The following is a 25,583-nucleotide window of genomic DNA, read 5'->3' as shown; positions in this document are numbered from 1 at the left end:
AATGGGGTTAAGGTCTGGACTCTGTGATGGACAATCCATGTGTGAAAATGATGTCTCCCTGAACTACTCTTTCATAATTTGAGCCTGACAAATCCTGGCATTGTCATCTTGGAATATGCCTGTGCCATTGGGGAAGAAAAAATCCATTGATGGAATAACCTGGTCATTCAGTATATTCAGGTGTCAGCTGACCTCACTCTTTGAGCACAGACTGTTGCTTAATGTAGACCTGGCTCGTACCTATAGGCTTGTACCTATAGGCTTGTACCTATTTGCTTAGTTAAATCCAGGTGGACACTTTTTTTGGCCAGGCAGTGTATTTCTGAATGTCAATGGAACTGCCTGGTTAAATAAAGGAAAAATAGATACACTTCTGTTGTAGATCTATACAAATTTGAATAAAGTTTCAAAGGGGACATTTGATCGTTTGATCGCAGATGCTGCTGAACTCATGAGCCCTAGACAAAAATCAACAACACAGAGCAGCCTGATAGAACACTAAAAAGTGAAAGATAAAAACTAAACTAGCTAAACATGTTGTCTGACCATGATGTATTCTTGTAGACGCTCCACTGAGATAAAACTCGCCTCCACCTCCATGGAACGCCTAATGACATTGAGCAGATTGCTTGTCACCTGTAAATGTAAAACACATTTGTAGCATCCAAAACATTCATTCAAAAATATTGCTCTGCTAACTTGAAGTACCTGTGAAGAGAATGTCATTGTCAGTCCTTTCATAGATGGTGATACATGGTCATTACTGGTGAAAATGACAAACAAAGACACTAACAACCCCGTGATTGTGGCAAAACTTTCCATCCAGAATGACATCCATTTTGATACAGAATTAAATAGGAACAACTTGTGTGAGTTTACGTCTGTGAGCACCTGAAACCTACAACAAAAAATCATGTTTAGATATTAGAAGGATGCAGCACAGGTAGAACAAGCAGTATTGATAATAACATAGCATTCATACAGTTTGATGTGTCTGTCTTTGAGGTTGTAGGCGTGGATTGTGCTCAGGCCTTGCAGTGCTGAAGTAGTCAATGAAATACAGGGTGAGCGACTTATATTCTCAATTTGTGTAATTTGTCGAATACTTCCATGAGACATCCTGAAAAAGTCAATGTTTGTGTTTGTCAACTTTGTCGCACACAATTTGTACTTGTATATATGTATTTTATATAATATAACTGATATATAACAAAACTGCACCTAACAAGAGTTACACATTTCATATGTTATTGATAAAGTCAGAATGCTGTGACTGTTTCTTCTAAATAAGACTGTAGGTCATTGAATGATTTTATAGTACCTTCTTTCTTCCACATCAGAATATATAGAAATGTTCTTAAAGACTTATCAGTGAGATATTTTATTAGCAGCATAAATAGATGTTTAAAAGAAAAATGAAGAGTCCAGCATGTCCCTTGCAATGTTTAGTTAAAATAGATACCCTCAATCCAGATTTAATCTAAATAAACAGACCTTATGTCTCTGATGTAATAAAAAATCATTTGAATATGATAAGGTTAAGTGCAGTAATGCAATCTTACATGAGGACCAGTATAAAGAAAGCTCCAATAAAAAGGATGCACAGGCATATCCATGGAAATATGATGGCAATGGAAATAAGACTCATGAATACTAGTATGGATGTTTGCATCAAACTATCCACTTTCCCAGGTAACAATGAGTCCACCTCTTCTAGGTCTTTAGAAAAGCGATTCAGAGTACGGCCATTTGGTGTTGTGTCAAAAAAAGTCATGGGGCGCGACATTACCTATAGATGAAAAATAACACATTTTAAGGTTAACGTTGGGTTTTATGCTGGTTTTCATTTTAGCAGCAGATATATTTCTAAAAACTTACATTTCTGAACATTTTGTCATGATACTTGCAGGCAACATTCATTGTTATTCTTGTGTAGACAAAGGACTTTATAAGGGCAAATGCTACCACGGCAACAACAATGACACCATAAATCATTTGATAAAAGTGAAGCTGTGGGTTTTTGGTGAGGTTGCTTGAGTTTGAAGTGATCTCGGTGGACTGTCAACAAAAAGGAGAGGTACATTATACTTACATAATACTATAAGTTTATTTGATTTCTTTTTATCAGTATAAATGGCAGATGTGAAACTGGTTAAAAAGTAGATTACATATGAAAAATAGGCTATGCAATATATAAAATTTGATTAAGTGCTTACACCACTGTTGTGTGTTTATATCGAGAGAAGTGGAACAAAGAGAGAGGCGGAAGAAAAGTTTCAAAATCTACAGGAAAAATATCACTAACCCAAAAATCAACTCAGTTACAGTAACTTGAGTCTTTGAAATCAGGTGCTTTCACTCAGACATGTCCAACATATTTTAAGTATTTATAATTTGTTTAATTTAATCCCATTAAGAATATATGAATGAGAACTAAATATGTTGATTCTGTCCTTATTCTATACCTACACTGCGTATATATTTGTCTGCATATAGCTGGCTGATCATAAATTAGCAAGTCTCTCTCTTATTTCCTGCACAAGATAATGATAAATGCAGTATTAATAAATACAGCACATACACAATAATAAATCAGCTTCGAGAGGCATCCTGTGTCTGCTTCCTCAGAAATAGATGACATCTGCCTCACAGATTTGCCCACACTTAACAGCAGCTAATCAAGCTGTACATTAATTCAGCTATGAATGTATTTTCACATCACTATTGTTTTTTTTGTTTGTTTTTTGTTTTGTTTTTTGTTTGAATGATTCAACCATTGTCTCATAATGATTCAAAAACTGTACGTTCGTGTAGCATTATAGTCTATTAATTAAGCAGAGAGAGTAGTTTGAAGAGAAATGATCCCAAATGCTTTTTGCTAAACACTGTTTATTTGCTTAAAGGAGTGAATTATAGCAAAAGTTTAGGAACATTTAAGAAATTCCAAAACTGTTAAAGCTTTATTAAAGTGATTTGTGAATTAAATGTATAAGAAAGACACACTATTGTTCCATCTGCTGATCATTTGCATATAATGCATTTTTCATTAATTATTAAAAATATATATATATAATGTAAAAAGTAATAGCAATTGTTAGTCAGAATGGCGACAATATAACACCATATGAATTAGGCCTGCATTTATGAAGATTTTGTGAATGTCTTATTTGATACCTACTTTTGATGAATCATTTCCAGCTCCTCTTATCCCTTCTCCCTCCCCGAGCCATTGTCTAAGCCACCAGGTGCTAAAGAGTGATGAACCTACAAGCAGGACAAAGAGAAGAAACACCCAGAAAACAAGACAAATTCCTGTGGACAAGCAGAGAGGAAGAATTATAGTAAGTATAATTTGTGTGATTGCCAGCTTAAATGTATTAAGTGTTTTAGTATCACCTCCTGCTGTCTTCATGTAACTATAGTAGACTCTCCATTTTACGGTGGCATCAGTGGAGGTTTCCTGTCTAACAAGTTGGTCACCTTTGGATAAAATATTTGTGAGCTGAGATATTTGGCAGTTGCAGATAAGGCCTTTGTATACAATATTTCAAATACTGTATTCAGGTTGATTAACAGTAGCTTTCTATCAGTCAAACATTATTAGAACACCATCACACTCATTAAACAATGGTTTTGTTACTCCAACCTGAGTCATCTATTTCATTTTTTGCATGGAGATGTAGCATAGCATCTTCCTGGACTCTGTACATGTGCTTTTTCACCTTCTCCTTCTGGGTCTAAAAATATTGTTCAGTGGATGTAAGACACATGAAATTTGATTAGCATGTAGTATGTTTCATTGTAAATTGTCTTACTTGGGACTGCTGCATTTGGTAGCTGCTAATGAGCTGAGCGTAGCGCTTGTTAAATCCCATCAGCTCCAGGTGATGCCCACTTTCAACTATCTCTCCATCCTCCAGCAGCAAAATGCTATCACAAAACTCCAGATACTGATCGATGGAGAGCACAGAATCAATATGACACGTAAACAAACCAAACATGTAGACATTGTACATATCAGTATTTCTTTTTATAAGCCTTGAAGTACCTGTAGTTGGTGTGTAATCAGTATGACAGACTTTCCATGGAGCTCCTTCTTGATGCATTCTTCAAAGATGTGTTTCCCCACATGGGCATCAACAGCTGACAGAGGATCATCCAGAAGTACAATGTCTCTGTTGGAGTAGACCGCTCTGGCCAAACTGATCCTCTGCTTCTGCCCTCCTGACAAGTTCAGACCTCTCTCTCCTATCTGATGAGAAAAAATGAAATCTAGCGCAATCAATTCATATATATATATATATATATATATATATACCTGGTATGAGTGTATGGTATGAATGTGCATTAGGTTATGGTTGTGGTCTATGTAGATGGGAAGGTTAGATAATTCTTTTGAACACAAACCTCAGTTTGATCACCATATGGGAGAATCTTCAAGTCAGTATTGAGACCACAGACATCCAGGACTCTTTGATACCTGTAATGTGCAAAAATAGTAGAGAGTTCTGAGCAGTAAGCTGGAGACCACATCTTTAGACCAACAGACACTGTCAGGATATGTTTTTGTTCACTAAAGCATAGTATAACATCCAGTCCAAATGAGATGAAAAAATAGGTAATGGATTAACACATAAAGTAAATAAATGTACTTGTGCTGCTCAAAGGGTTCACCCATCAGGATGTTTTCTTGAACAGTCCCATGGAATATCCAGGCTTGTTGAGCAACATAGGCAAAGGTCCCACAGGCCACTACTGACCCCTGCTGAAGGTACATCTAAAAGCAAACAAGTTTTCTTAGATTACAGCTCTTACACTTTGATGTGTAAGTACAAGTAATAAGAAAGTAATTACACTGTACCTGTCTTAGCACATCTAAGTGCCACTTGTAGTAAGGTAAATGCTTACCAATAGTAATAAAAATGCCTCACGCCTTTTTTTTTTTTACTAACTTATTAAGGCTTTATCCTAGTTGCTGCACCAGTATTACCATATATATCTTTATTACATTTATTATTCCTCTATAGCAGATTACATATCTTTATTACTATTGATAAACCTTTAGTACCCTTACTACAGGTGATCCTTACATGTGTTAAGACCATTACCTACAGTGTAATTACTTTTTACTGCCTGTACTTACACATCAGTCATAAGTGGGAGTTGTAATTTCAAGTGTTACCCAACCAAAAATAAAAGTGCAAATATATAAATATTTCTAAGATTCATGTCAGATTTCCAAGCAAAACAAACCTGTTCTAATATGGCTGCAATGAGAGATGTTTTACCACTCCCTGCATTCCCACATACTCCAAGTAGTTTACCCTTCAGGAGAGAACACAGACATTAGCATATTGTGATTTATCTTGTTAATTTGAGAAGAGACACCTTTGGTAATGTGAAGGAGATGTTCTTCAAAGTGGGCTTGACTTCCAGCTGGGGTTCTGAAGGTCTCTCCTTGTCTTCAGTCTGAGTCTTGGGTTCTGTTTCTTCATCTGGTCTGGCCCAAAAGAGTGTAGCATTCCCCATCACTACAGCCAAGTCTGGTTCCTTTCCTCTAATCAGGTATGGTTCTGGATTCTTGAGGCGCAGTATTTTCTAAAAAACAAGTCAGATTATAAATTATATATATATAGAATGGTCTTAATGTTTTGAGGACTTTTGCTCATTTAAAATAAAAGATATTTAAAAAGATTTATTTTTGTATATCCAAATATCGTAACAACACTTGCCTCACATGGCTTCACAACAGTGCTGATGTAACCAACATAAACAATTATACTCACTAAAAGACTAGCAGGCTGACCAACATTTACAAGAAACAAGCAAACGGAGAAATGTGTGTTACAAGTGTACTCACATGAAAGCCACGGATAAGACATTACCTGCTGACGGTGTATTGCCACGGCAGCAATGGCTACCGCTTTCAGACCCCAAAACACCATACCCTCACTAAGCCTTAGCTGAGCAAAGATGGCGAGAATGGTAAAGACCTGGAGATTTCAAACAATGTTTAATGGAAAGAATATGACAAACCCACAGCATGACTTTGAAATGTTGAAGAGCACTTACCTGTGCACTGTTCAGAGAAAAGCCAAATCCAGTGTGTACCAAAATAGTGAATGCAGTGGCAATAAGAGGAAGGAAATTATAGAATGATATGTTGAAGTTCTCAGAGTAACTGAACTTTCGCATATGTATCATTTCTTTCTTCCTCATACCTAAAATATAAACATATAAACAGTTCTAAAATATAAGAGTGCAATATCAAAACCTGAATAGAGCAGAGTAATAAACACCCCCTAATACACGTAAAAGGTCCAAAATTATCCAATTATCACAAAATATGAGGTATTAATTGTATTCACCATAACATACAAAAAAGCCAATTGAACCAACATTGTAATTTTTATTGCTTGGATTATGGAACCATAAACATCCACTATTTCATGTTGAAAGTTCCAAATCTATATACAGAGACAGACAATTACTTTATGCAAAGTTGTTGAAAATTTACACAGACATTACTTAGGTTACTTCAATTGAAAAAGCCACACTATAGCTTTATTATGCACAAGGTTGCTGCTTCAAAGCCATGGACCCCACCAGTATAATGAGAGTTTTTTTTTTAGGTAACTATTTTTCTAAGAATCACAGATGCAAAGTGCAAAGTGGTTGAAAATTGAGAAAGACATTATTTAGGTCACTCCAGTTAAAATAGTCAATTACCTGCAATTTTCGTAGCTTTTAACACATCTTTAAAGGTGAATTTAAATGTTTTTAAATGTTACTGTGAAAACTGTGAAAACTCCCTTACATATAAAAAGACATTCTCGAAGCTACTTATATCCTATATTTTGGATTAAAGGTTATAACATACCTGCAACTTTCTTCTCAATGCAGTCCTCCCAGGTGTACATTTTAATTAATTTGATGCTGTTCAGTATCTCATTCATTGTGTGAACTCGACTGTCAGTGTACTTTATGGCAGAAAGTCTGTATATATTCATCATTGTACATATTAAAAGCTGCACAAAAAACAGAAGAAATTTGAACATTATCATTCACTCAATATAATAATTATAATGAAGAAGAATAAGAGCCCACCTGTAAAGGTATGGAAAGGGCATAGGTGAAGACTCCAACTAAAGCAGTGTAACCCAAAATGTAACAGGCATACACAGTACATGAAATAAAAAGCACTGGGGATGTTAATATGTAGGCTGCATTTAAGACTACCTCAAAGATCCAGTGCCCATCACTGGTCATAACATTTATCATCTAAACAGGAAAATAGAAACAATATGCAACAATATAGAGTTAGCATTAGCTCTAGCTGCATCTGTGTTGCAAGATTTTTACCTCGCCCATAGTAAGGCCACTGTTAACTCGAAGAAAGAGGATCTTCTGGAAAGCTAGTGCTGAGAAGGCCCCTTTCAGTCTGACAGCTGAGCGCAGGTTGATGGCCCAGAAAAGTGAATTGAAGATAACGTAGCAGAGCTCAGAGGTGAACAACAGCAAGGCCAGACCTATTCCCCTGCCCATTGTCTGAGACGTTGCATCGCTAATATAATGAAGGATCTCATAAAGCGCCAAAGCCTATGGAGAGATACATTCAAATTAGTTCATCCATATAATCCTACATTCATCCAGGCATGGTCTATCTAATAGGGTTGTAAACAATCAAATTGCGATATGATATATGATCTATAAATAAAACTAAACTGAAATATGAACTGATACATTTATAGAAGAATCCCCAGGCATTCAGTTTAAACTATATATACGAGGGTCATTCAATAAATAAGGTGATTTTTTGGTATAAGGACTTTTAATACAGTTAGAAGCTTACTTTTTTTTTTTTTTTTTTTTACACTTGTTTTTCACATGGATTTAATTTCTTTTGCAGATTAAAAAAAAAAAAAAAAGAGAGTTTTGGCGATTAACAAAGATGGCCGACCAAGAAGCATGCTCCAGGATTGAACAGCGGTCAGTAAGTTTTTGGTTGCTGAAGGGTGCAAACCCATATTCATAGGAGAATGTCAACTGTGTATGGTGCCACATGTTTCAGCCAAAAAAATGTCTACAAGTGGGCTAAATTGTTTAAAGAAGGACAGAGCAGTGTTGAGGATGAAGGCAGGCCTGGGAGGCCTACAGAAGTGAGGTCTCCTGAGGTGATCGAACCATACACAGTTGACATTCTCCTATGAATTTCAACGGGTTTGCACCCTTCAGCAACCAAAAACATGATAACTGACCGCTGTTCAACCCTGGAGCATGCTTCTTGGTCGGCCATCTTTGTTAGTCGCCAAAACTCTCAAAGTTTTTTTTGTAATCTGCAAAAGAAATTAAATCCATGTGAAAAACAAGTAAAACAAACAAACAAAAAGTAAGCTTCTAACTGTATTAAAAGTCCTTATACCGAAAAATTCACCTTATTTATTGAATGACCCCCGTATATATATATATATATATATATATATATATATATATATATATATATATATATATATATATATATATATATATATATATATATATATATATATATATATATATATATATAAATATATATCAAATCAAAGGATATTTTGTTCTTGGCATAGGACATTTTATTATCTTGGACATGTTGTTAAGCTCAAGACGTTTGGACTCACAGTGCAGGATAAAGTCTAGCTCCCCAGATCAGTAATTTCAGCTGGCTATTGAATATGGCTTTTGAATGGTAGTGTTGAGCTTGAGCTGTCTAGAATTCAATCTTTGAAACCTTTGACACAACTAAGATTACTTTTTGGTGACTTACTCGGCCTACAAATAAAGCCATCATTGAAATAACTCCAGCCACACAGGACATGATGAGCCTGGTTCTCAGAAACCTCATCAGCACTCGATTTAAAGATGCTTTGTCTTGCCCCACTCTAGTCACTTCCTCTTTCCATAATCTGGCAAGTCTACAAAACAGAAAACAGAATACTCAGCTTTCCTTTAACATATATACAACAAATATTAATTTATTTTTAGACCTCTCTGTGCTGATGTCAGATGCATCGTATCGAGATAGAGTTAAAGAAGTCAAGTCCAATCTTTTACGGAAAAGCGACCACAAAATAGGGGTCATCCAGGTGAATGTTGCGAAGGATAGAAAGCCTGCACTATCTACTGGATCACACCTTGAAATAAACCATACAGATAATGATCAAGTTTACTTGTTTATATAAGCACTACTTTAGTTTTCTGGTGGAGGGTCTGCTAAAAGCTTGTCTCAAAAACATTATTGCTTTGACTTGAATGTTTCACAATATGGTGTAAACTTATAATAATAATATAATAAGCATTTTTATCGCCAAAAAAATTCTGTTTAGTGGCCTCATTTCTTTTTCTCCATCAAGATAGCTGCTATTCTCTGGAATTTTCCAGGAAAAACAATAATATCACCATGGAAGATTTTTGACCCTTCACCACAAAACCTACATAGTGCCCCATTAAGTGTTGCCGAAATATCAGCAGCTTGAATTATTCGCCAAAATTATGTGCAAAGTACAGTATATGCAAATAAATTATGAATGAAACTAACTTAGGTGAAGAAAAGCGGATGGGTTTGAGGGTCTGGAGGCTCTGATAGTATTTTCCAAATCCTGCCGGGCGTGGTACAGCACCATAATCCATCCTGGTGTATCCTCTATAGGATTTGTAGTCCACAGGTCTCCATTCTTTGGCTAAAAGAGTGCAAATAATACATTATACTGGATGTCTAAAGGTGGGTGGGTTGGACAGGAGAGAGAAAATAAAACATTAATGGCAATTTTGTGGTCACCCAGGACATCTTGAATTTTTTTTTGATTATCTTTGTTGCTGTCTCTACATGAAAGGAAATACCAAAGCAAAGTAACCAACTTAAGAATAGCATACACTATGGTATTCTTAAGTTGGTTACTTCGCTTCCTGTGAGAGCGCGTATACATGAAAATATGCTGCTCTGAAAGTGGACTGTAACCATCCATGGACTGGATCATTGTGACCTGCCTTTGATCTCCACCTAATCCTCCCTGAGGATGATTCCCTCTGCGGGTGGTGACCACAGGAGGTGAAGAAGGCAGAGCTCTCAATTTCTACATTCCAACTCACACCTGTGGTCATGAGCTTTGGACAATATTGCTGAGACACGGAATTGAAATTAGTTGCCTCCACAAGGTGGCTGTGTGATCCCTTAGAGACAATGGACTTATATTAATATATAATATGTTATACTTATATTAATATCATCAGCTGGCTGTATTGTCATTATAGTTTTATATTTAAAGTTAATCAAATTTGTCTAAGATACAGAATAGCTAAAAGTCCACTTCATTGTTTCACTTGTTTCCTATGTACATGTACATCACATTAAGAATTGTGGGAAACTATGTTTGGCAATGTAAGCAATGTCTGCTTGACGATGGACATAAAAAAGGATTACAAAGACACTATGAGCTTAAGAGTAAAAATAGACATTCACTGTCACAGCTTGGCTCGTGTTGCATTATATTCTGTGACTGAGGAACACTTTTCGCCAAGACGGCAGTTGCTAGATACATGAGAATGACAAGCCAAAACCATTTGCTTCATTGCAGAGTTGGGTAGTTAGATTTGCTCAGTTCCATGTACTTTTTTTTTAAGAAATTGCATTTCTCACCATATTTTTATACCATACTTTTGCTCCTAATTGAATAATATTTAACTTGATGTAACAGTAGACCTACTCTTAATTGAGAAAAAGTTTGGATTACTCCATCCATTCATCTATCCATTTTCTTCTGCTTTTTCTGGGGTCAGGTTATGGAGGTAGCAGTCTGAGCAGAGAGGCCTAAACGTCCCTTTCCACGCACACTTCTTCCAAGTTTTCCAGCAGGATCCCAAAGTGTTCCCAGGCCAGCCGAGAGACATAGTCCCTCAAGTGTGTCCTGGATCTTCCCCAACATTTCTCCCGGTGGAACATGCCCAGAACATTCCCCCAGGGAGGGCCCAGGAGGCATCCGGAACAGGTGCCTGAACCACCTCAACTGGCTCCGCTTTGAGTTCCTTCAGTGTGACTGAGCTCATCACCCTATCTCTAAACGACTGCCCAGCCACCCTGCAGAGGAATCTCCTTTCAACAGCTCGTATCTTGTCCTTTTGGTTATTACCGAAAGCTCATGACCACAAGTGGAGGATTTGAAGTCTCGCAAGTATCTTCACGAGTGAGGGAAGGATGGAGCATGAGTTTTGGTTACTCTGTCTTCCCATGTGACAGCAAGAGTCAAAAATATTTAAAAAGTTCTGCCCTGCACTGCACCATCAGTTATAACTTTATGTTTCAAATTTTTGTGGTCTATCCTTTGAAAATACCATATTTTGAGCTGTCCATTGTCTTTATCCTTCCAATTGCTTTAACTTCGAATTATAAATCAGATGTTATGTCCTGACAGTTACTCAGACATTTGCTCCTCTGCGTAAATATCACTTTCTGACTGCTTAAAGGGGTCTGTACAACAACACGTCACATTATACCCTTTGTTACTGGTTCTGTTCATTGTATTTATGGACAAAATTTCTAGGCGCAGCTAAGGGCCGCAATTGGTCTGGTTAGGGAACCACAGAATCTCATCTCTGCTGTTTGCAGATGATGTTGTCCTGATGGCTTCATGAAGCCAGGACCAGCAGCAGGTGCTGGGGTGGTTTGCAGCTGAGTGTGAAGCGGCTGGGATGAGAATCAGCTCCTCCAAATCCAAGGCCATGGTTCTCGACCGGAAAAAGGTGGTTTGGCCTCTTCGGGCGGGTGGGGAGTCTCTGCCTCAAGTGGAGGAGCTCAAGTATCTCAGTGTCTTGTTCACGAGTGAGGGAAGGATGGAGCGTGAGAGTGACAGGCAGATCGGTGCAGCGTCTGCAGTGATGCGGTCGGCCTGTTGTGGTAAAGAAGGAGCTGAGCCAAATGGAAAGCTCTCAATTTACTGGTCAATCTGCATTCCTACCCTCACCTACGGTCATGAGCTCTGGGTAATGAGGACAAAATGGCGGATACATGTGGCCCAAATAGGTTTCCTCCACAGGGTGGCTGGGAGCTCTCTTAGAGATAGAGTGAGGAGCTTGGCCACACAGGAGGAGCTTGGGGTAGAGCTGCTGCTCCTCCACATCAAGAGGAGCCAGTTGAGGTGGCTCAGGCATCTATTCCAAATGCTCCCTGGACGCCTCCCTGGGGAGGTGTTCCGGGCATGTTCCAAAGAAGGAGGTCCTGGGGAAGACTCAGGACACGCTGGAGGGACTCTGTCTCTTGGCTGGCCTGGGAACGCCTTGGGGTCCCACCGGAGGAGCTAGAGGACATGTCTGGAGTGAGGGAAGTCTGGGAGTCCCTGCTTAGACTGCTGCCCCCCCGACCCAGTTCCGGATAAGAGGAAGAAGATGAATGGATTGATTGATGCTCTTTATTAAAAAAACCTACTTTCTAAATAGCATGTTTGGGGGCCTAGTGTGACACTACTACACAACATTTTATAGCATTACAGAATCCATAAATGCAATCTTACTTTAGCCAACTGGAGTACATTAAAATGCACTAGAAAACAGGAACAATGTCTACAATATTCTAAATTTTCAGGTGCAGTCCTCTCCCTTCCCTGTCTAATGTGGGGAATACAGATACATATAGTTCAGATGTTGACAGCTGTGCATCATGTTGTGGTGAAACCCACTTGAACCCAAGCAGCGCCTGAGTGGCGAAGGCCCCTATGTCAGATTTTTCTTAGGGCCCCCCACCAATAACAAATGAACAATAGGGTGCTTGTAAATGAGTGTCGAGATCCCCAGCCCAATGAAAAATCACACAACCAGAAGGATGTGTACAATTAATGACAGCGCCTACAGCCATGTCCTGTATGAAGCTCAACAACACGATGGAGGCTAAAAGTTATGTGGTAATTAATGTCCATAACACAGTAGTTCTAAGTCCAAAAACATGCTCAAAATGCAAAATTCTGCAAAATACTTGAATTACTTAGGGGTTTATATAGGTTGAGAAACAGAATTAAAAAATAAATAAATAAAAATTACATCTTGTGGTCATCATAGATTAGCCCTGAGCAAGCTTTTAAAGTTTTAATATTATCTTTTTCTTAAGTCTAGGGAGAAAATGAATAAAATGAAAAGAGATTTACTTCTGTAACCAGGGAATAGTCACTGTTGAACTCCATAAAGTGTGTAGTGACTGCTGCAGTTCCTCAAAAAAACAAAAAACAAAAAAAAAAACATTTAAAAGCCAAAAATGATACAACAAAAAGTGAAATTTAAATTAGATGAATATTATTGGTGTATGGTAACTTTTGTTGCAGTTTATTTTAATCAATAAAATCAAAATACAGCATGCTGAAAGAAATAACAAGAAAGAAGCCTTACCTGTGGCAGTTGCTTTTTAAATAATGGGACTTGGGACAGACCTACTTTTTATGTTTGTATCTTTGCTCAAGGTGGAACCACCACCTCTTCCAGGATTGACCTTTCATTGTTAAGTCATTTTCCTTGTTAGGCTGTCAGAATATTGGATAGAGTGAAAAACAGAGTGAAGCCAGGTAAACTGTACATTAGGTAAAACAAAATATTCAGATTACATGATCTATTTCAGTCGGTATCATTGATCTGGTGATGATGATGATTATTATTATTATTATTATTGTGTGTGTGTGTGTGTGTGTGTGTACATACATATATCATATATGTATATATGATATATAGTCAGAGGACTTACGGCTAAGCAACTAGTAGCTCAGTGTTCCAACATCCTTAAATGGCAACTGTTATCACAACTTGAGATTGACGAGGTGTAACACAAATGCTACAGCAAAGGGGAGCCAGGACGTTAGGTTAGAGGGGCGTTAATATCAACTCCCCAACTGGAGATTGGGTACGAAGCCCCAATACGTATCACACTGAGTGAGCCAGCGACTGACCTGAAAGATAAGCTCACGGCCCAAATGAACACAAGGCAACTCCGACATCAGTTACACAGTTTAAGTGAAGTACCATCTGAAAGTTGGAATGTAGAATTGAGAGTGATCCCTATCTCAACCGTTACAGAAACCAGTGAGCTGATATACACTTCAGCAACAGTGATCCTAGAAAAGAAATCCCCAAATCAGAACAGCAGTTGCCTCTTAGGGCTAACATGAGAGTTAATTTAACAAACAGAAAGTAAGAGAATCAACAATGAAAGAGAAACAGAAAACAAGCAAATGGATAACTGTCCCAGAACATTCCCTGTCCTTTGACCCACCTTCTTGGCAAGGAAAAACTCAAAAAACCCAGTGGGGAAAAAGAGAAACCTCAAGGAGAACCACAGTGAAGAAGAGATCCACTCCCATGGACGGACAGGCTGCAGATGTATCCAGGACTCATGCGCATCCATTTGCAGATGGAGTTCTGGGGGGCCCAGCCATGGCAGGACGGGAGCCACCCCAGCCAGGCACCGGGTCATCCAGTCAGGCGAGGGAAGGGAGGATCTGGGTCTACAGAACAGAATCAGGGCACAGGAGGGCATCTAGGATCCAGTCATCACTGGGCAGTCAGCAAGGCATCTGAAACAGTTGCACTCCCCAGAGAGGAATGAGACAGGGAACAACATATGAATAGCAATGAACGAACTCCAGGTGAACTGAATAGTGAATGCTGTTGACAGGGAAAATATGAGGAAACAGGATAGTGCTCAGGTTACCATACTTACCCCAGCACAGCTACTCCTAGGCAGCTTAACTAAAATTGCAGGTTTTATTTCTGCTCCTAACTGGCCTGGCCATAAGCTCATTCAAAGAGGAACGTTTTAAGCCTGGTCTTAAATGTAGAGATTGTGGAGGGCTCTTTAACATGGGCAGGGAGCTGATTCCATAACACAGGAGCTTGGTAAGTAAAAGTTCTCTCTCCTACTGTGCTTTTAGACACTCTTGGAACAACCAGTAGTCCAGCATTTTGAGAGCGGAGTGCTCTGTTTGGATGATATTGTACTATAGCATTTTGCACATACAATGGGGCCGTGCACTTTATGGCTGTATATGTCAGGGGGAGAACTTTAAATTGTATTATTATTATTATTATTACTATTATTATTATTGTTATTATTATTATTATTATTAATTATAAACTTGACTCGAGGAAGTCAGTAAAGGGACTCCAATACTGGGGTAATGTTTAAGGCTTTTTATAGAACATTTAGGGCATGTGGCTAGTAAGGAGTTACAATAATCTAGTCTTGATGTAACAAATGCATGGATAAGTTTTTCAGCATCACATTTAGAGAAGATTTTTCTAATTTTGGCGATATTACGTAGGTGGAAGAAGGCTGTTCTACAGTCTTGGTCAAATAAGACTCCAAGGCCTTTGGGGCCTGGAACAATGACCTCTGTTTTTTCGAGGTTAAGAAGCAGATAATTAAGTGTCATCCAGGTTTTTGTGTCCTTCACACAGGCAAGTCTGTCTACTGCATCAGTCTGATATGGTTTCATTGATAAGTACAGCTGTGTGTCATCAGCATAGCATTGGAAATTAATGCCATGTTTTCTAATGATATTGCATAACCGCAACATATAAAGTGTGAACAGAACTGGACCAAGTACAGAACCCCCTCCTTAGAGCATGGTGAGGAGCTCTGATTTACATTTAACAAACTGGTACCTATCAGATAGGTAGGATTTAAACCAGGTGAGGGCTGCCCTTCTGACACCTATGTCACAATCTAACCTCTGTAGTAGAATATTGTGGTGGATGGTGTCAAACACTGCACTGACATCCAGCAGAATCAGGACTGAGACCAGTCCATTGTCAGCCGCTAATAACTACGGTAGTCATTTGTGACTTTAAAGGAGTGCAGTTTCTGTGCCATGGTGAGCTCTGAATCTACATTGAAAAATTTCAAATAAATTATTAGCCCATAAGTGGTGACAAAGCTGCTTAACTACAACTTTTTCAAGGATTTTTGAGACAAAGGGGAGATTAGAGATGGATCTATATTTGGCTAAAAGATTATCGTCAAGATTAGATTTTTCAGAAGCGGTTTAATCGCTGCATATTTTAAGGACTTTTCTAATCAGGTATTTATTATACTAAGGATAGGAGCTATAATTAGAGGGAGGATTGCTTTGAGAAGTCTGGTTGGTATAGGGTCTAACATACAAGTTGATGCTTTGGAGGACATAATGGCTGAAGTTATCTCTGCCAACAGCAGTCAACAGCAGTAAGCCTGCCTAGTACCACTGGTGGGTTTATGTGGGAAATTAGTTTCACAGCCTGGGCTTGCTCGGTGGAAGGAATTTTTTTTAATTTATTTCTAATGGTTGTGATTTTGTCGTTAAAGAACTTAGTCATTGCAGCTAAGAGTAGCAGTTAGTCAGCTTAGCCCAGTGCTGAGCAGAAACCTGCTGTTATTTTTGTTTGCTTCTATTAAATTTGAATATCTGGTTTGGGCCTTCCACAGAGCCTTCTTATAGGTCAACAGGCAGATTTTCCATCCCTTTAGAGATTGCTCAGTGTGGGAGTGGTGCCATGACCTCTCAAAATTTCTGACCTTTTGTTGTGAGTGAGTGCAGTTCTTCATTGTACCATGGGGCAGGAGGTTTGAGCCTCACAGCCCTACTGTAGCCCCTAAGAGGGCTACAGTATCAAGAGCATTTTTCAGGGAGTGCTTTTACTGTATGTAAAAAGTTTTGGTTAGGCTAATTCTGACCAATCAGATTGTTTCTCTACAGCATTTGGACATGCAGCTGAACATGTGTATAATGAATCTGCAGAGTTGGCTTGTAGATGCCACGGAGAAGACTCCTACTTTCAATAATTATGTATGAACTGAGTTAGGCTGAGCAGGAAAGAAGTATTTAAAAAAGAAGTATTAATAAAATTACTTGTATAATAATTAATAGAAATTGAATATTTTAAAAAAATGATGTAGAGGTTTATGACATTAACACACTGAAAAGCTATAAAACGTACTCTTCAAAATGGTATAAAACATTTTATATTTATTCAGAGAATCAAAGTAAGACCTTAAGCAAAACAGTTTTAAAAACGTTACAAAAATTCTATAAATAGTTAATTTTAAATAGTTCATTAGTTTGAGAGTTTGGGTTTTTTTCACAAAAATAAAAACAAACTGCATACAGTACACAGATGCAGAAAAGCCATTGTAAACATAAAAGCACAAATGTTAACAGTTAATTAGGCAAAAGTATCACAACTGATCAAACTGTAAATGTGTATTGGTGGTCCTCAGCTACTGGAAGCATTAGCAGCCTCCACTAGAGAAGAGAAGATGGAGTCTGGCCTCTGCTGTAACACGTCTGGTGTGTCCAGTTCTGCCACCTACCAAACACAACAAAGAGTGTTACATCAAACCATGTAGTAACTGCTGTTTGTAAAAGGGCCTGTGGCCATATATGTGCTACCTGTCCCTGGTCCATGACCAGGATACGATCAGATGTCAGAATGGTGTTGATGCGGTGTGCAATGGTCAACACAGTGCAGTCCTTGAAGGCTTCTTTGATTGTATTCTGGATGAGAGCATCTGTCTCCGCATCAATGGATGCTGTTGCCTCATCCAACAGAATAATCTAATAGTTCAGATGTGCAGTACAGTTATGTGCAAAGCATTACATTTCATAATTTATTTTAAAATAGGTCATGCTAGGAAGACACAAATATAGTTTGTATCATCTTCAAGACAAACCTTTGAATTGCGCAGTAGAGCTCGAGCCATACACAGCAGTTGTCTTTCTCCTACTGAGAAGTTCTCTCCATTTTCCAAAACTGGAGCAAGTAACTTCCCTTCAAGTTGTGAGATCTGTGGAGAAACAATGTTAACTCAGTGGCACAAATGTAATTTCAAAGTAGAGTCAAAATTATGTTTCAATTTAAATAATACTAAAAAAGTTCTTTTAGACTTTTACAAAAGACTTTTTAGACTGCCCAAACTGCTCATATCTCGGTGCTGCTCTTTCCCAGCTCTGTGCAGAAATGAATCAAGTACTTCACTGCTATCTTATAAATGATGACGCATGTGACGTCCCTACTTTCTAAAGCCCATATGTGACGTGTGCATATGGGCTTTAGAAAGTAGGGTTTTTGAATAGAGAGCATCAATCCATCCATCCATTTTCTTCCGCTTATCCGGGACCAGGTCGCGGGGGCAGCAGTCTAAGCAGGGACTCCCAGACTTCCCTCATCCCGGACATGTTCTCCAGCTCCTCCGGTGGGATCCCAAGGCATTCCCAGGCCAGCCGAGAGACATAGTCCCTCCAGCGTGTCCTGGGTCTTCCCAGGGGCCTCCTCCCAGTGGGACATGCCCGGAACACCTCCCTAGGGAGGCGTCCAGCAGGCATCCTGAACAGATGCCCGAGCCACCTTAACTGGTTCCTCTCAACATATAGGAGAAGCGGCTCCTGTGACCAAGCTCCTCTCCCTATGTCTAAGAGTACGTCCAGCCACCCTACGGAGGAAACCCATTTCGGCCTTTACCCAGAGCTCATGACCATAGGTGAGAGTAGGAACGTAGATTGACCAGTAAATCGAGAGCTTTGCCTTTGTACCGTCCCCTGTTGTAAAGAAGGAGCTGAGTCCAGAGACCGCATCACTGCAATCTCACGTGCCATCCTTCCCTCACTCGTGAACAAGACACCGAAATATTTGAACTCCTCCACTTAAGGCAGAGACTCACCACCCACCCGGAGTGGGAAAGCCAACTTTTTCCGTTCAAGAACCATGGCCTCGGATTTGGAGGAGCTGATTCTCATTCCACCCGCTTCACACTCGGCTGCAAACCACCCCAGTCCCTGCTGCAGGTCCTGGCTTGATGAAGTCATCAAGACGACATCATCTGCAAACAGCAGAGATGAGATCCTGTGGTTCCCGAACCAGACTCCCTCTTGCCCCTGGCTGTGCCTAGAAATTCTGTCCATAAATATAATGAACGGAACCAGTGACAAAGGGCAGCCCTGGCCCTGAGTGCAACATGCACCGGGAACAGGTCTGACTTACTACCGACAACACGAACCCAGCTCCTGCTCCAGTCATACAGGGACAGGACAGCCCTTAGCAAAGAGCTCCAGATCCCATACTCCTGGAGCACCCCCCAAAGGACACCACGAGGGACACGGTCGAATGTCTTCTCCACATCTACAAAACACATGTGGACTGGTTGGGCTAACTTCCATGAACCCTCAAGGACGCGATGGAGAGTATTGAGCTGGTCTAGTGTTCCGCGACCGGGACAAAAACCACACTGTTCCTCCTGAATCTGGTGTTTGACTATCGGTTGGATTTTCCTCTCCAGTACCCTGGAATAGACCTTACCGGGAAGCCTGAGGAGTGTGATTCCCCTGAACACACCCTCCGGTCCCCCTTCTTATACAGAGGGACCACCACCCCGGTTTGCCAATCCAGTGGCACTGTCCCCAACCACCATGCAATGTTGCAGAGATGTGTCAGCCAAGACAGCCCCACAACATCCAGAGACTTGAGGTACTCAGGACAGATCTCGCCCTCCCCTAGAGCCTTGCCACTGAGGAGCTTGCCAACCACCTCAGTGACTTCAGCCAGGGTGATGGACGAGTCCACCTCTGGGTCCCCAGTCTCTGCTTCCTCCTCGAAAGACATGACGATGGGATTGAGGAGATCCTCAAAGTATTCCTTCCACCGCCCAACAACATCCTCAGTTGAGGTCAGCAGCTCTCCACCCTCACTGTAAACAGCCTCCTGAGGCGTAGGATGGTTTTGCCAGAATCTCTTTGAGGCCATCTGATAGTCCTCCTCCATGGCCTCCCCGAACTCCTTCCACTTCGTGTTTTTGCCTCCGTGACTGCATGAGCGCGGCACGCTTGGCCCGCCGGCACTCATCAGCTGCCTCAGGAATCCCATGAGACAACAAGCCTCGATAGGACTCCTTCAGCCTGACGGCATCCCTTACTTCCGGTGTCCACAGCTGGGTTCGGAGATTGCTGCCGCGACAAGCACCGCAGACCTTATAACCACAGCTACGAGCAGCCACATCGACAATAGAGGTGGAGAACATGGACCACTCGGAGTCCATGTCCCCAGCCTCCCCCAGGATCATGGAGAAGTTCTCCCGGAGGTGGGAGTTGAAGAGCCCTCTGACAGTGGGCTCTGCCAGGCTTTCCCAACAGACGATGCGCTTGGGCCTCCCAGGTCTGTCTGATCAGATCAGATGTCACGACAGCAAAGTCGATAATCGACCTCCAACCTAGGGTGTCCTGGTGCCATGTGCATTGAAGGACACCTCTGTGCTTGAACATGGTGTTAGTTATGGACAATCTATGACCAGCACAGAAGTCCAATAACAGAACACCACTCGGGTTCAGATCGTGGAGGCCATTCCTCCCAATCACGCCCCTCCAGGTGTCACTGTCATTACCCACATGGGCATTGAAGTCCCCCAGGAAAACAAAGGAGTCCCCGGTTGGTGCACTGTCTAGTACCCCTCCCAGGAACTCCAAGAAGGTCGGGTACTCTACACTGCTGTTCAGGCCGTAGGCCGACACAACAGTGAGAGATCTGTCTCCGACCCGGAGGCACAGGGATGTGACCCTCTCATTCACCGGGGTGAACTCCAACATGCAGCGGCTGAGCTGTGGGGCAATGAGCAAGCCCACACCAGCTCGCCGCCGCTCCCCGCAGGCAACGCCAGAGGAATGGAGAGTCCAGCCCTTCTCAAGAAGTTGGGTTCCAGAGCCCAAGCTATGCATGGAGATGAGGCCGACTATATCTAGCTGGTAATGCTCAACCTCCCGCACAAGCTCAGGCTTCTTCCTCCCCAGCAAGGTGACATTCCATGTCCGCAGAGCCAGTCTCCATGTCTGAAGATCTGGTCATCGAGGCCCCTGCCCTTGACTGCTTCCCAGATCTCTTTGCACCTGCCCATCATGGCTCCTCCTGCAGGTGGTGGGTCCACGGGAGGACGGCCCCACGTTGCTCCTTCGGGCTGGGCCCAGCTGGGCCCCATGGGGAAAGGCCCGGCCACCAGGCGCTCGCTGCTGAGAACCCACCCCAGGCATGGCTCCAGATTAGGACCCCGGTAATGGCAGTCCGGGCGACGTAACTGGCCTTGATCTACTGCTCATCATGTGGGGTTTCTGAACCGCTCTTAGTCTGACCCGTCCCCCTGAAAGTGTTTGGCATGGGTGACCCTACCAGGGGCATGAAGTTCCTGACAACATAGCTTCCAGGATCATTTGGGTGCTCAAACCCCTCCACCACGTTAAAGGGGCAGTCCAGGGAGGAGCATCAAACTCAGCTAAAGTAAGGCCCATTTTTTTTTTTAAAAGAAAAAAAAAAAAGATTCAAATTAGTTAACATACAACATCCTTCATGTAGGTTTTCTCCAGCGCTGTCCAGATTTCATCATCACTGTAACTGTCAAAAGGGTCCATGTTATATCTGTAAGAAAATGCAGTTAGGCTTAAATATCTGTCAAAGAAAGCGTTACACTGACAAATAACAGATGCTCCTTCCTATAAGCAACTAGGATTTGTCAGTTAAGTCCATTGTCCTGGAAATATCACCTGAGTCCTGTTTTACATAATATTTCATGGCCTTAGGTTAGATTAGACGAGACAAATCACGTTTTCTGGGCTTTCTTGTTTGCTTAAAACGATCTTTAGTGTCTCAGCTCATAACCATTAGATGGCGCCTGGTTTATGAAGGCATGCAGAGAAGAGAAGCTGTACTACAATATGCTGTTTAAGGGGTGGCACTCAGAATGGTCAGGAAGGAGGGTGGGATGCCAATGATCCTGCAGCATTTTCTTCACACAGATCTGTTGAAGGACTTTACTTGGGAGTACAGTTCTTCAAACCGCACAGATGGCTTGTTATGGAGAGCATATATTTTATATGTGCATCCCAGAATAAATCAGCACATTTTTCGTTTAAGAAGTTTGATCATGAAAACTCTTGACCCAAGTTTAGTGCTTTCTGCATGAGATGGAGAAATGTCCCCATGCTCACTTCCTATTTGGAACACGGTGGTTAGCAGGTTAGCTATGTCCATTGATACAGTTGCTGACTGGAACCTCATACTACTGTTTATGGCTCAAGTTTGAAGAGTTACACTAGTGACAGAAAACAGGGTGGATAGAATCTGCATCTCTGGCAAACCAGTACTAAGATTGTATCAAGAGCACAAAGTCAACAGACAGCATAAGATTCTAGTTAAGTGTCTCATGCTGGAGGATATGCATCAGTGCTCTGACTGTGGATCTGCTGCTCATGAAACCTGGCTTTGACTTTCCCTATTCTCAGGGGTGGCATTACAATCCCTTTCAGAGCTGCTTCAGAACTGAAGATGCTACAGGGATGAGTGCCAAAACAACACAATTTCTCTGACTTGAATCACTTAAACCTTCCTTTGCAATTGAAATCTACCTGAATGACTGAGGAATTACACTGAAATGAAATAAATGTGTGTCTAATACCTGACGGTGCCAATAAAGAGAACAGGCTCTTGAGGGATAACAGAGAGTTTACAGCGCAGATCGTGTAGACCAATGGCGGTTATGTCCACTCCATCTATCAGTATGGATCCTTCTGTGGGCTCCACCAGACGGAACAGAGCTACGACCAAAGATGACTTTCCTGTCCACATCAGGAATTAGTTCAAACAAAAAGGCCACAGCATTGACCAAAAATACTGTACATTTTGACCAACCTGACCCTGTTCTTCCCACAATCCCAAGCTTCTCTCCACCTTTGATGGACACGTTCAACCCATTTAGGACAACTGGTGTGTTTTCTCTGTATCTCATCTTATAGTTCTGGAAAGTGATGGTCCCATTCATTGGCCAGTTTGGAGGAATTTGAGCATTTTGCACTCGTCTGGGAGACTCAGATGTACCACCCTATTTAAATGTGAACACTTACTGGGAGTTCATAATGTAGTAATACTATTTATCTTTTGATTACTTTAATGTATTCTTGAAGACGCTCCACTGAGGTGAACCTTGAATCCACCTCTGTCGACTGTCTCACAACATACTGAAGCATTCCTGTTAGCTAGAGATATATACAAACATATTGGCAGCTGGAAGTATTTAAAAAATCTCAGTTACGTTGTGTACCTGTATAGTGTATGACATGGCCAGTCCTTTCAGAGATGATGGTATAAGGTCATTACTGCTGAAAATAACAAACAATGATACTAAAAAGCTCATGGAGGTAGCAAAAAAATCCAGACAGAATGACAGCCATCTCGATGCAGAATTAAACAGAAAAATGTTGTTTGAGTTCACGTCTGTAAGCACCTTAAACCTATAACAAGAGAAACAAGTATAGAAATTAGAAACAGCAAAAAGCCAGTACAATGAGCTTTTATTGTAATGAATATTAATGTACATTTCTAACTGGCTGTCTTTAAGGTTGTAGGCATGGATTGTGCTCAGGCCTTGCAGTGCTGAAGTAGTCAATGAAATACAGGGTGAGCGACTTATGTTCTCTATTTGCTTCATTTGTCGAATACTTCCTCGGAATATACTGGAAAAAGAAATAAACATTGGAGAATGTGACAAGCTTTCCTTATGTTTAGCCCTTTTATTGTGTTAAATTCAACTGGCCTGAGTGATTTAAAAATTTTAACAGGTTATAAATATGCTTTATATCTTATGTAAAATATGAGTTGAAAGTATAACGTGTTTGACATTTCTGTATATTTAAACGTTGATGGATCTGACATAACTAGCTGTGATGGAATTTGTTGAGCATGTTGTAACTGCCACTGACAAAAAAAACAAAAAACTAATAATAATAATAAAAGATGCCTTTGAGATGAGGAAAAATGATTCAATGGCTACAAAGTTATTTAGATGTCAGTTCAGTATTAATTGATAATATAGATTTACATTATGATTAAAGCAATATGTGGTGTCACACAAGGCTCGGTCCTTGGAGCTAAACTATTCACACTCATACACACATCATAAATTATATTTTCTCTGCAGCGACACTGCTGCATTTTATTATGTTTGCGGATGACACAAACTTCTTTTGCACAGGTAAAGATATCAATGAGTTATTGAAAGTAGTGGAAAAAGAATTTGCTTTGACAAAAAAGTAATTTGATTGCAATAGGCTATCCCTAAATGAACATAAAACAAAATTCATGATATTTTCAGGTAAAAGAAATGTAGGTAATGCAAAATTATATTTAAATGAAGTAGAAATCCAACGTGTTTATGAAGCCAAATTTTTAGGTGTGATCATCGACAATGAACTGTCTTGGAAATCACACACTGAATATATTAAACATAAAATCTATCGACATACTGTATAAGTAGTAAGATGTATTGAACAAAAAGGTGTTTTTGATTTATTGTTCCTTGGTTATGCCATTCTTCTCTTATTGTGCAGAGATATGGGGTAATGCAGGAAAGACCTGTCTTCACTCTAGTTAAATTGCAAAAGAGGGCCATCAGAATTGTCAATAAAGTAGGGGTATTGTGAACCAACTAATAATTTGTTTATGCAGAATAAATCCTTAAAGCTAAGGGATATTGTATATAGTAAAATATTAGATTCTTTATAGAGTTCAAAATAATATAATTCCAAAGAGCACACAGAATTTCTTTAAACCAAAAGTTGGCTGTTATAATTTAAGAGCAGTTTGCATCATTTTGAATATGCTAAAGTAAGAACAAACCTGTACAATAATTTATTTTTATTTATTTAAGTTTCGGACTCTTTCTCCAGCCAGTTTATATCACCCATTATCAGGACCTCATAATTTTCCAGTTTAAAAAGTATCATGAACAGATGGGCTGGGGGTTGAAGGGGCACGATAAATATCAGGGTTATTTGCATAACTAACCTGTTCAAAACATTTCGGCTTCGAACAGGAGAATACAAGGTCCACAGACAGGTGATTTTTGACAAATTACAACGCCTTCTCCTTTAAATTGCCTGTCACAATGAAAAACTTATTTTTCTATATTGCTTTCCTTGTCACTTATTTTATTTGATAGCCAGATTTCAGAAAATATAAATATATCTGGGTCTGTTTGATCTGCCAAGACTTTAATGTAATCTAATTTAGATAAGATACTGCGTACATTCATATGTATAATTCACAGTCCCTTCCTCGTCTTGAAGTTTTGCATATCCTTTGGGATAATACCATTGAGTTTGACTGAGATCGATTTGGCACCTGGGAATTAGGTTTGTTAGTAATATTGATGTCAACCAAGTTACATGACCTCCGATTATTTCATTTCTATGAGATACTCTATGCAAAATATTAATGTGTTTTAATGCAGAGTCTAAGCAGGTGGGCACCGGCTCTTTATTCTATGTGTAATGAGGCAGTAGGCTTATTAGGTGCAGACTCTAGTGTTAGTTTGATATTGTCAACAGTGAACAGTTTTTTCCCGGTCCTATTTAAATGAATGACATTGTGAGCAAACAGATTATTCCTCTTTGAGAATTCACAAAAATTATCCACAAAAGGAACACCAAGAGCACTGCAACCCTTCAGCCAGAGGTGAAGTTGGCAGATCTGATTAAATTTCATGTCACCAAAACTGGGAGATGGAATTGGGA

At 40.1% G+C, this 25,583-nt stretch overlaps 1 protein-coding gene across 3 annotated transcripts in view; it reads right to left on the bottom strand.

Moving 5' to 3' along the window:
* The window catches only part of abcc12 (ATP-binding cassette, sub-family C (CFTR/MRP), member 12), an 89,731-nt gene that overhangs the window by 40,658 nt on the left and 23,490 nt on the right, over positions 1-25,583 (bottom strand). For 2 of the 3 annotated variants that reach the window (XM_055229579.1, XM_055229586.1), the window contains 9 exons: positions 23,388-23,525; positions 23,114-23,303; positions 22,959-23,048; positions 22,705-22,894; positions 22,472-22,631; positions 21,357-21,435; positions 17,714-17,827; positions 17,433-17,597; positions 16,992-17,349 (listed from right to left, as the gene is read on the bottom strand). The exons of the other annotated variant lie outside the window; for it this stretch is intronic. In XM_055229579.1, the coding sequence (XP_055085554.1) occupies positions 17,257-17,349; positions 17,433-17,597; positions 17,714-17,827; positions 21,357-21,435; positions 22,472-22,631; positions 22,705-22,894; positions 22,959-23,048; positions 23,114-23,303; positions 23,388-23,525 (1,219 nt within the window). In that variant the 3' untranslated portion in view covers positions 16,992-17,256. Of the gene's footprint in view, positions 1-16,991; positions 17,350-17,432; positions 17,598-17,713; positions 17,828-21,356; positions 21,436-22,471; positions 22,632-22,704; positions 22,895-22,958; positions 23,049-23,113; positions 23,304-23,387; positions 23,526-25,583 lie in introns of those variants that run through there. 3 annotated transcript variants of the gene reach the window in all.

This window comes from Periophthalmus magnuspinnatus, chromosome 3, assembly GCF_009829125.3.
Source record: "Periophthalmus magnuspinnatus isolate fPerMag1 chromosome 3, fPerMag1.2.pri, whole genome shotgun sequence".
Classification (NCBI taxonomy): domain Eukaryota; kingdom Metazoa; phylum Chordata; class Actinopteri; order Gobiiformes; family Gobiidae; genus Periophthalmus; species Periophthalmus magnuspinnatus.
This window is presented reverse-complemented; position numbering and strand designations above follow the sequence as displayed.